At 42.3% G+C, this 12,729-nt stretch overlaps 1 protein-coding gene across 1 annotated transcript; it reads right to left on the bottom strand.

Annotated features, from left to right (window-relative positions):
- Positions 1 to 545: 545 nt before the first annotated feature.
- On the bottom strand, positions 546 to 12,583 carry lin52 (lin-52 DREAM MuvB core complex component). Its single transcript, XM_075447789.1, has 6 exons — positions 12,540 to 12,583; positions 10,233 to 10,307; positions 10,105 to 10,142; positions 9,929 to 9,995; positions 9,632 to 9,715; positions 546 to 946 (listed from the first exon to the last, which is right to left on the bottom strand). Exons 1-6 carry the CDS (start codon positions 12,556 to 12,558, stop codon positions 891 to 893), a joined length of 339 nt encoding a protein of 112 aa, XP_075303904.1. The 5' UTR covers positions 12,559 to 12,583; the 3' UTR covers positions 546 to 890.
- Between the last annotated feature and the right edge of the window lie 146 nt (positions 12,584 to 12,729).

The raw sequence follows: 12,729 nt of genomic DNA, 5'->3' as shown, positions 1-12,729 counted from the left end.
ATTAGTGGCCTGGGGAGAAGTGTAACTTGTTGGGAGTGAGCGGCCAGAGCCCCAGCGACATCTCCAGCCGAGAACAGTCCGAGGCATTGTCTTACCTAATTATGGCGGATGGACTTCTTTTTGTTTCCCACTCGGCATGCCTGTCTGATTCTCTTTTTTGCTCGGCCGCTAGCTCCGACAAGGCTGGAGTGTGCTAATTAGAAAAGAAATGGTCCCCGTAATTATGTCAACTCTTATTAACGGCGATGACAATGAGCAATATTATTTTTACGCAATGTTTTGTGCAGGAGACCCTGCTTCCAATGCTCATTAAACGGAAAACATGCCCTGGTAGCCGGGAAAGCACTCTCATGTCGGAGCCCCTTACATGCCCACAGCAGAGAGGTGCTGCACTTTGAGAAATGGCGGAAGCATGAAGTTATTGCCCTAATTAAAAGCTGAACAATCTCTGAAAAGTCCTCCATCACAAAAGTTCGCAGCTTCGGTTTCTAACTCGATCACTTAAAGGGGAACTTTAAATAAACAGCCATCTTCTTTTATTGTTTTTTCTTTAATCTTTATTATACAACTTCGCGAACTGCAAAAAAAAAACCTAATTCATCTTTAAAAGAGAAGTAAGAATAAATAAGGAAACTTTTTTAAAAAAAAATCAAGATAGGTCTATAAGCCACGGAGAAATTCAGTGAAAAGTAGTAGGTATCCATGAAAGTGAAGGCATCTGGACAAGGTGCACCGAGAAGTCTGAACAGGATCTACGTGTTAAGTGAGCATTTTGCCCCAATTTCCGGTTTGAACGCACAGTCTTTGTACTTTGTTGTGAGGTTCTGAACAAACAGATCAGAATCACAGTGGAATCCAAACTCTCCAGTCGCTTGAACAAAAAAGATTTGTCACTTCTTGGGTCTTTCCAAGATGTTCAGGAACTTCCCCCTGGTCATTTCCCTGGCTGGAGAACAAGAAGACAAATAAATCAAATATTAGGAATAAACCAAATCGCTGAAGAGAGCACTGCTGATCAATTAGATGCTTATGAATGATTAAGATTTTACTTCTAAGAATCGTTGACAACTAACAAAACATTTGCCTGCAGCTCTACAGCATCAGAACTGTTGTTTAATAATGCAAAGCATGTAATCAGTACCTGCATTACCACTCTGTAAGGCAATTTATACAAACATCTGCTCATTTAGGACAAGGAAAACAACATTAAATGGAGATGCACATTGCTACCAAAGACTCTTCAGAATGTATGACTGCTGTCTCTATGTGGTGCGGGTACTCATGCAAGTTACCAAGAAGGAGAAAAGAGAGGAGAGAGCAAAGAGAACAAAAGGAAAATGACTCTACATGTGACAAATTAGGGGAAATGGCTGTCATCCATGCAACAAATTAGCAGCACAGACATTCAACATGAGGGCTTGTAACAAGTTAAACTGGATAGGAAATAACAGTTTTATCAATTCAAATTAAAACATTAATCCAAATCAAACAAATAAGGAAGGGACACACTACGTATACATTACATTACACTTATGAGGAGGGATCTCGAGTAAGCATTCTTGGTTTAATTTAGCAGTCTGGCCTTAAAGGCTGGGAACCACGGAGGCTTAGATAACCCTCCGAATGCAACCGTCCTCACATCTTTTTTCTTTACACAGTGGGAACAGCAGAACCGAGGCAGAAGCAAGTTTCCAGTGCCATTTGTTTGTAACATTACACCCAAGCACCGAGTCATTTGAAACTTCATAGAGAGGCAGCTCAATAACAGAAGATGAAATCTTTCAATTCTGGCATGAAACTGGGTCATTTTCTTTAAAACTATGAAATTGGGCATCTGGCCTTGGAAGAGGATGTGCTCTCTGAGAGATCAACTGGTTTCTACTTTGCTGTGTCTAGAAGCAGGATATAGATATATTTTTTTAAACTTCTCAGTACAATACATACAGGAGTTTTCATTATAATCTCATCAACACATTAAACCATGTCGCAAACACAGTCACATGTTGGCCCTTTTGGCATAAGTTAAAGGGCATCATTATTGTAAACTAGTTCAAATGGTTTCCACACATTATTCATGTTTACTATGAAAATTCATCGACATTTGTGATGCAAGTCAATCACATCAGTAAACTTGTTAACATAGCCAAGCACAGCAGTAAGCTGTATAATTAGTCTGTGTTGACATATCAAAAATATTTGAGGTGAATCTGAGAAGCAGGTTTTGGAATCAGCCCCCCTGCTGAAGGCCCTTTATGAAACTGATTTCCACTGGGAGTGAAATCACTGCTGAGGCCTTTCTGTGACAGACAAACCCGTGTGTCCATGGAGACTGCAGGGACTTTGAAGGCATCGGCCCGGAGAGGCACCACCCAGGTACGGCATTTACTTTCCGTTAAAGATCACAAGCATCTCTGCCTCTCAGCTCTCCAACAGTTTTTAAATGGGCTGCAAGGCTGGGATCCTCTAAATGACTTTATTTGACGTTTAACAAATTCAGCACTTCGCACAATTACAAGAATACAGAGCAACAAAGAGGGCTGATTTCAAATGGGAGTTAAGCATAAAGCTATCCACCTTCATAAAAGGAAAATATGATTGGGACTGCAATTGTCTGCTGGTGTAGAGGGGCCCAGCCTGCCATGCCTGCTGCGGCTAATGAAAAAGACGAGGTATTTAGTAATTTAGATGAGTTGGCCAAGGTGGAATGATAATGGTGCATCTGGGCGTGGAGGCCATGTCACCTTGAGGTGTCCATCATTAGGGTAAAGATGATGCTAATTGGAAAGGGATGATTTCATTTTGCACTTTGCTGTCTCTTCAAATCACCCTAAACAAAGTCATCAGCAGACTCCTGGACATGCAGAGGGTGCTTTAAATTGAAATGAAGCCATTAAAATTAGGTGAGGAAAGCAATTACACTGAGATGACCCTAAAACTATCAGAGCGACGGTGTCACTTCCTTTTTGGAGCAGTACCACAAGGAACAGTAAACGGCAGGAATTCACATTTTTTGATTTGGACGATGTCGTGTCCTTCTCCATCTGATGATGAGACCAAACTTTAAAACAGATCACGGATGGCTGTGCTACCTCTCCAGAGAGTGTTGCAATAATTAAGGTTCAGTTCAGCCTTCCCCTAATCAGACACAAACTCGAATAACAATGTCATAGCAGCCCAGACCATCCCTCAATGTATAATATGTGGTATTATCAGGGTGAGCGTACACTCCGTTTCGATGACAGCTAACCAAAATCTGAGCAAGAACATTATCAAAGTCTGAGCAAAGCAAATTGAGCGATGAGCATGGAAACAAGTTCCATGTGTTAGACTGTTGTTGCTTAAAACATGTCACAAAGCTGAGAACTGTGACAGAAGACAGCAGTTGAAGGGAAGAGCTCATGATCCAAAGCAGATCACATCATTAGTCACACTTTATTCTTAAAAGGACCACAAGTAATCAGAAGTGCATCCGTCCAATGACACCAAGATGACTTTTAGAGAAAATTCATATGTGATTAGAGAAGTTCATTTTAAATGGGACTCATTTGGAGCCACAGACATTTTACAGTCAGTGCCTAGCAGCCCACAATGGTACTGCGGTTTCATACTGGATTAACTTTTTACAGCAAGTGATTACATCCATCTTTTATATTTAGTCCGTGATGTTCTCTGATGATGCGACTGCTGATGAAAGTAGCATGATAAATGCTGAAGTGTGTAGAGGTGCACAAAATTCTGTAAGACGGATGGATTGCTAGCTAAAAGTATGTTTGGCTAATGATGCAAGACGCGCCGCGAAAAAAAAATCAGGGCGAATAAACTGAACGTTAGTAAACGGCCGAGTCAATCATCTGACCTCAACTGAGAAAGCTTTCTACTTGCTGAAAACAAATGCAGAAAACTCCCAGGCGAGCACCAACTCTAGTGCGGCTGCAGTAACGGCGAAGAAGATTCAGCATTTTATGATCTCCATCTCAATCTGATGTCAGATTTCTTTGAACACTTATTTCAACAAATCATTTATACTTTATCTTTATAGACTAATAATTGGAAAAGAAAACCCACCTCAATGGTTTCCACCGTTTTTTTTAGATGTACATAAGAACATGCGGGCAAAAAAAAAAAAAAACTCAAAGTAGACACCCATGCAATGGCATGCTGATTAACACACACTAACACTTACACACAGGCTTTGTCATACACTCAGAGAGATCAATACTGATTAGGGGGACTTAGAGATTTGTTTAGTTGATTAGAAAGGTCAATTACTAATTTTGCACTAAGTTAATCAGCATCTTGTTACAACTGCCATCCATACTAAATGACACCTTATGGATTCTTCAGGCCATCACCTTGCCCTGTTGATTTGTTGCAATCTAATTATCATTTAGCTCCAACTGTTCAGATTTAATCCCAGTCAGCTTCAGTATTTTGGTAAAAACAACATACAGTATCAAATACAGTCTTAATTTAACCTAAAGTGGTTCTCCACCCCATTTTTCCCTCGGTCCTCTAACTTCACGGTCGTGGCTTTCAGGCCTTGTTTGGTACAAAGCAACAATGGAGATTAACCTATATCTCCAAACAGCTAAAAGTGCCAGGGGGCTTTTCAAAATGTTGCCTACTTTTTTTTAATCTGAACCACCAGGAAGCTGTTGTTCCAAATGTTTCTGCAATTTTCTGCTCCACGCTGCTAAATCATTTTCATTTGGCAAATCCCACGTGGATCAAATGCAAATGAAGGACAGATGCGGAGCTGTAACATCTTACTTTCCCCTCCTTTACGGCGAGTGATCTAAGTGTCATTCCCACCGCCCCCACCACCGCTCTCCTGTGTATGAAATGAGAGTAATCATGACTTTGTCCCCCAAAACCTCCACCCCCCCCTCTGCCAATGGCACGCTTCTGGTGATCTGCTGGCCTCTTCTTAGTCGCTGTGACAGATGACCACCTGGGTTAACTGGAGTCCGGGACCTCAGCCCTGACGGGCCGAATTCACTTTCATTAAGAGTTAAGAGGACTTATCTGACCCTCACTGCCCATCACTGAGTGCTGCTCAGCTATTACGGGATGTAAGCTTTATTTAATGGATTTAACATCCACTTTCAGTGCCCTCCTCCCGGGGGGCAAGAGAGACACAGAGGAGATGACACACACAAACAGTCAAGCATGGAAACACTTGAAGGCACACATATTCCTCCGACGCACCCGCCCAAACACCCCCGCCTTGCAACACATACACCTGACGCTCATGTTTGTGTTCAAAATTCAATTACCCACTTATTGATACTTCACAGGGATATTTAAGATGCAGACACAAGCTTTGATTTCCCAGGGGAGCCACTGGTTCCTCTTTATGTCCCAACCGAGAGGGTCCTCCCCCTCCCCCTCCTCCTCCTCCTCCTCCAATGCATTTTCGCCTGGCTGACACACACACACACACTTACACACCAAAACAAACACATCTGCACCTCCAAACCCTTGCCCCAGCCGATGCCTGTTCAAGAGGTGTCCTTATTAATAGGCAATCAGTCAAAAATCATTCATTAAAAAGCCTAAAAGGTTTTATACCCGCACTATGATTAGCTGGGAAAGAAAATCCAATGAATTCCTAATGCCTTTATGGAAATGAGATGTCATTTCCGATCTGCTCAGGGAGGCGGCAGGCAGGAACGAGGAGCAGTGTGTGAGTGTGTGTGTGTTGTGCTCTGCGTTTCCCTTCTTTCACACAGCTCCGACACTGATCCTGCCTCAGATATGAGCGTGCTCCATCGGATACAGCTGCAACATGCTTCACAATGCAATGAGACGCTTCAGTCATGCTGCTGCAAAATGCGTGTGAAATTTCTCCAACGTGGTTGAGTCTATAAACGCCTGCCCTGGAATAAAACAGCACCTAGAATCATCTGAGCAATGTCTCTTTTAGAGCCAATTTGTGCACGAGGCCTGAGGTTACTGAATGTCAAAATGATTAAGATGACGGAAGCATATGATCCAGCCAAGATCCTTGTTTCACCTTGTGTCATCTTAAAGGGGATGCGCCTTAACTCCGCCGTTAAGCTCCTTCGAGCCCAAGGAGACACAGGGGAGATGTGAAAACATGAGCACAGTGAAATAGTTGAGGTGAGGAGGAGGAGGAGGAGGAGGAGAGGGAGGAAGAGCAGTGGCAGCGGTGGTGGGGAGGCACACCCTGTTCCTCATTCAGCTGCTGTCAGCTCAGGCACTTCATAACCGCCCGCCCCGCGGTCAGCCCGCCCTGATGGATTGATGGAGGCACATTAGCACGAGTAGGGCCCAGTGAATGCAATCATATTCAGCAGCAGCACGCTTCTAATAGGCTGGAGATTGATCCTGAGGGTGAGGAGGAGGTGGTGGTGAATACAGGCCCATTAGGAGCTGTCAGGGCAGGGCGCCCTTCAGCCTCACCTTCAAACAGGCAGATGCAACAGGGGTCACACTGGGTCTATGCTGGGTGGTATTATACCTGAAGAGAAGTGATCTGGAGTGTGAAAGAAACCACAACAGGTGGTCCCAGAGTGCACAGTGTGACCATTTAAGTTAAATATCAATAAGGTTTAGAGATCGACTCAATGGTTTGTGTGTGAAACTTCAGATATCACACGATTCAATTACAATTTGGGAGTCACGAATCAATTCAAAACCAATGATTGATTTTAAAATGACTTGGCACACAGGATTGATGTTCAACTAGCACAGGCTCCAACGTGAAAAACTAAATGAGAAGAATTTTTCTTTCAGCAGAAAAGAAAAGAAGAAATTTGCTCTCACAATTATTTATAACAAATGAGAATTACATCCACCTTTATATTGAGATGATATTTTATACAACTACATTTATAAATAAGGTGTCAAAATCATGAGTGAAGGAAACACGTGTACTGAATACTGTAAGACAATTCCATCGGGTGCTCGGGTCTTCTTTTACAAGAGAGATCCAAGTCTTCCATTTACGTTTAGTCACTCTGTAAATCTGAGATTTTACAGTGATAAAATGTACACAATGGTATGACATACTTTGGCTGAATTGTACAATAAATCTAAAGCTCTCTTTGTCAACTCTCAAAATCTCAGGAGATCAAACAGGCAACAGGATTTTTTCTGCCCAGAGTTGCGACGTGTGTTGATCAGCAGCTTTTAACTCTTGATTATATGACAAATCATGAGAGTCTGAGTATTTGTGGCATTCCTGAAGCACTGTACTTTCATTTAGGAAACATTAAAGAAGGCATGTCCTCTCCCTTCGTCCTCACGCCATTACAGAAACCACAGTGAGCCCAAATGCTGGCCTTCGCTGAATATGTGACTGACTGTATTTACTGCTGAATTTCCTCTCTGCTCCATATCAAACTACCAACTCTGACCGCTAATTTTAGCAGTAACTCACATTCTGCTCACTCAAAGTCAAGACATAGCAGAAGAAGCCTGGAGAGGAGTGTGGGAAGTCAACTCTGGCAAACGGATAAAAGAAATCAATCAAATTCTTATTTTGATCATTTTTCCCCAGAACTCAAAACACTGAGCTTTGCTGAGTGTCAGAGATAAACTCATGAAGTTACCCAGCCACAAAAATACATTTTAAGTTTTAATCCATAAAGGCTACAAGGACTTAGGCAGATTGTGAGAAAACTTTTAAGTATTTTCAATACAAGGTCAGGAAACAAACTACAGTAGATAGGACAAACCTCTCCAAATCAACAGCACATCTAAGGGAGACAACTGTTAAATGGTGGTCAGTAGCCTTGAGCCCACAAGTGTGCAAATACCACAACCCAGCAAGTCCTGCAGCCATGTTACCAGCCGTCTCGTTTTCTGAGGCCCTTCAGCGCATCCCAAGGGAACACTCAGCTTTCAATTACCTCCAATATCAGCACTTATCACAGTCCTCAGCTTCCCCTAGAGACTTGGGGCTTGATGCCTATGCTCAGCAGCCCACGACTGGGGCATTCATCATGGGGCAGAGTAACAGCTGGTGCCTGAAGAGGAGGCACGCGTCAAGCCCCTGCGGGAATAACTGGGCCAGCGTCACAGTTTTAGGGGTTGCTGGTGGGAGGAGGAATGTGTATTACATTCTCCCCCTACATCCACGTTAATACATATGTAAAAACATGAGTATGCAAAAGGCAAAACAGGAACCTGTGCCAGTACTGCTCAAGCCCGCTTCCCTCACAGCAGTGGGGTTGGGTGAGTTTTCACTGCTTGATTGTGCTCAGCCTATTAACCAGCTCCCACTTTAATGGTCCACATGTTGAAGGGGGAGGGGCAGTAAATCCTGTCCCCCTGCCCTCACTCTGCCATGCCTCTGCGGAGGATGTTTACGGGCACTGAAGAGTGCACAAACATGATGAAAAAGTAGCTGAGATTTACAGGGCCTCCCCTGACAGCCAGGAAAAGGAGAAAATTAAACCAGAGGGCATTAAACAGGCACCGATTACAGGGCTGCTCTGACACCAATAATAACCATCATTGTGTCCCATCATCCCGAGGTACACGACATGATTGCAAAGCCAGCAGTCCAACACTTACGACAGCTAACATCTTCATACCAGCAAGATTGCATGCTCCTCCTGGTTGAGGGGAATCAAACAGATTGAACTATTTTTCGTGAATAGTAACAAATGCACCATAATCTAGAGATTTGCCTTAGATTACACCACTGCAAGAAAACATTTGGCATTTAAAATCACTATGTAGTTAAATCTATTGATGACATTGTAGGTCATTAAACATTTCCCATGCAGCTCTAACTTTTATCGACTTTGATTCCTCTCAAAACATAGACGAGAAGGTGTCAAAGCTGCATCTACAATATGTCCTACTCTTTAAACTCGCATCCGTTTCCGCGTATGATCAGGCATGCTGTTACCTGCCTTGAAGGACAACCCCCTATGTGAATTTATTCATACATCTCATCCTAGTAATAAAGGAGTGCACCACCGTTCTTCACTGCATCACGAGAGCTTTTCCACTAGACAAATTTATACTCATTTTTCCTCTCAGGATAATATGAGCACTTAGCTACATCTCTCTAATCCACACTCCACAAGGATTATGACAATGGAGGCGGTGGCGAATGGATTAAATAGATTTTGCATCCATCAAATGTCTGAGCATTTGTTGTATGAGCTCTTGTCGGCAAGCCCTTCTTTCTTAACTTTTTTTCACTTTACAAGATTGACCCGAATCCATTATTTTAAGACCTCAAGGTCAACTTATTGACCGTTTATAGCCGTTTGACAGCGGAGTTGGATCTGAATTGCAGAATTACAACCTCAACAAGAGCCATTGTGTTTCTGGGTTAAAAAAAATACAGTCAATGTAAGGTCAAACTGTGTGGAATTCAAACATGAAAGTAGTCAAGAATGCTGTGAAATCTACAACTATAAAATAAAGGAGCCTCAGAAGGCTATTAGCACCATCTGGTGGCAAAATGTCACAAACCAGGATGCTTGTGACTGACCTCAACCTACCGGTGTCACAGCTCCTCTCAGTCAATTTTAAGTTTTAAATCCCAAATCAGAAAAGGCAAAACACACACACACACGTCTAAGACTCCTTTTATAGTTGAATCCACACCTGCACCTCATATCGTCTCTATTATTCATGTACTCACACTCCTCTAAACCCAGCTGATAAGCAAGATTCTGAAGTCCTTTGACCTTCTCCATCAGGTTGGCTGTGGTCAGACTTCCCAACTCTAAAGAAAGATGGCAGAGCATAAAAAAAGAAACTGTTAGCTACATGCAACTAATTCTAAAACAATAAATAAAGAAATCCGATCTCGCCTGTCATTATATGATAAGTTAAGGCCGTTTCTGTCAACTCTCTCTGGTCCAACAGTTTAACACCAACTGTTGCAGCTGTACAGAAACTCTTTCAAAGTGACTGAATTTCTGCCGTTTACACAAACCTTTCAACATTTCAATGTCCTCGCTCTCCAGCTCCGCCATCCACTTCGGGGGTGAGTTAGTGATGGGCTGCAATGTGAGAAAAAACAAAGATCTGAGCGGGCAACTTATGCTCTGCGTCGTAAATGTTTTTAATCCAACCTGTAAATCCCAGCCAGCGACTGCAAATCGAACTCACATTTTTGCAAGATGCTGCGAATTCTGCAACTCCAGGCACTGCGTGAGAAATAACACGCTGCTTAAGATTAAACACGACATAATGCAACAGTGACTAGCTACAGAGGAGTAGGGAGGACTCAAACTCACGTTGCTCTGGCCACAAGTCTGGTGACGCTCTGTCCAGCTTCTCAAAGCTCAACAAAGAAGTCTCAAAATCATCACCTGACAAGACAATGAAAGCATTCTTAGTTTTTTATTACGTTTCCTCAAGGAAATGCAGGAATGGTGTCAATCAAAGCACAGAATATATAATATTCATCTGAATAAACACAATGTAACTACTACGGTTAACCAATCACAATTATTCTAAACTCAGTTTAATTAATATGCAGCATTTGAAAAGCACCTTTAAAAGAGGACACATAGGAGAAAGGTTCCGTTAGAGTAAAATGTCCAAATCAGGCACTACATCCAATCCTTTTGGGTCTGAGATAACAAGCAGCCCCTTTTTTCCGGATATCAAACAACATGCCAGTTCAGACGTCATTATGTACTCCAGCCACGTCTTGTGGTGCTGATCGTCGTGTTCTATTATACGAGACATATGGTTGAAATAATATCCGCTCCAGGAGAAACACAGAGTACTTAAAACACCAGCGCGGAAACGAGTCTAATCAGTAACACCTGCGTTGGCTTACATAACATCAAAATGCTTGTTAATAAGAAAAAAAATAGTCTTCACGACAGCTCCGCCATGAACTTAGAAAGTTTGTGTAAATTACTATTTACAACTATGACGCAGCGCTGCAAATGTTTCAAATAATTTCTTGCGCCTATTTACATACAAGCGGGGAGCAGAATATCACACACACGCTGAATATATTGCAGTGCAGTGCAACCACACACACAAAAAAAGGAATAAATAAGAACTCACTAAATGAGCGTCTGTGGTGGTGTTAAACGCATTAACTACTGGCCTCCTTTGCCTTGGCTCTGCCTGAGAGTATAATTTCTGCAAAAATATGAACTAAGACGTTACGAGATTGTAACACAAGTCCTAAAAGTCAATGAAGACAGCTACATGATACAGACAACCAAAAATTCAATACCTGGACATCTAAATATTGAGTGAAGCGATCCATGATTACATCATCTTTTTGTGGCAAAAGCACATGAACCTTTGCTTTCAGTGCATGCTGTGACCCACTTTTTCTTGGAAGAAGTGCGTTTAATGTTTTTTGCTCACTCCTCTGTACAGAAGACGTTTAACTCTGTGATGTTTGTGGGTTTGATCTCATAAAATGCTCACCTCAGGTCCAGGTCACTCAACAACAATATCTGCTTGAGCGGTCTGGACTTTGACTTTGACTTTGACCATTTAGAAACATTACCTTTAGTCTTCTCTTCTGGAGCCACTTGAGTGCTTAAGGTTGTTGTCGTACTGCACGACACTCTTTATTTTAAGACTCCGCGATGCTACTACCAGCATTCAGATGTGGTGAGGCTCTTATTCTGTAACGTTTTCATTGCTCCACACTTTATGCTTGTCATTCAAACCAAAAAGTGCTATTTTGGTCTCAGTTGTTTTTTTGTCCATCATCAGCCCTTGAGTTCTGTGTTACATTTTACACATATACACATTCCTACAGCAACTGGTGGAGACCGGTTTCTTTGGACGACTGGAACGTTTTCCAAACCCACAGCAGCTACTATTTTTGAGGCCATCAAAACCATCCTTTGTTCATGCCATAACACACGTCCACAAACGTGTGGTGAGGATCTGGCTTTGATACAACCCTGTTTCTTGAACAAAACAGGGTCCAAACTCCCACCTGCCTTTCATCCCACAGATTAAAAATGCACAAACTTAAGCTTAAACAGCCAATTATGCAGGTTTACTCATAGATAGGTAACATGTATGATTCTCCAAACAAACAAAAAAAAGTACAACGTTTTTGTCTAATTTACTTGAGCTGGCTGTTTTAGTATGCATTTGCACAGTTTTGAAGGGTAATCGTAGAATAAAATGGGAAACTACCGCCACTAAATCCCCTCACGTTTTACATACGATATTGTCAAAACTATGAAAAAAAAACTATTTGTGAGTAATAATAATGTAGATAGAGGTGATTTAGCCTGTACGTGACAGAGAAGCTAGTGAAAAGCTATTAGCACCCACGATATCAGCTGTGTGGATGCTGCTGTACTGCATGTCCAAGCCAGCTGTACACTGTGCTTCTCTCAACACTGGACACAAATGACACAGGGCTAGTGGAGCCTTAGATCAACGGAATAACATCTCCAAACAGTAAAAATACAACGCTAACACGCGTACTTTGTTCTCTATGTTGGTTCTACTAGAACTGTATTCCACCTGTGAACGATTGCGTTCGCTTGAAAAGGTTAAATTTACGATTTATTCACGTCGTATCGGGGTAAGGAATTAGAATTTACCTCCATTTGGAGACGCCATCTTCACAATAATCACGTGACGAACGACAACCAATGGCAGCAGTCGCAGTTAGTGTCAACGAATGGCCATGTACTTTTTGAACACACCGCCAGGGGGCCTACTAGCTCACCGTCATCGAATAAATCAAACATCAAGGCGAAGCCCGAGGCTTCAAAACACATCACGGAAATT

The sequence above is a fragment of the Odontesthes bonariensis genome, chromosome 17 (genome assembly GCF_027942865.1).
Source record: "Odontesthes bonariensis isolate fOdoBon6 chromosome 17, fOdoBon6.hap1, whole genome shotgun sequence".
NCBI classification, from domain to species: domain Eukaryota; kingdom Metazoa; phylum Chordata; class Actinopteri; order Atheriniformes; family Atherinopsidae; genus Odontesthes; species Odontesthes bonariensis.
Note: the sequence above shows the minus strand (reverse complement) of the source record. Positions and strands in the feature narration are given on the sequence as shown.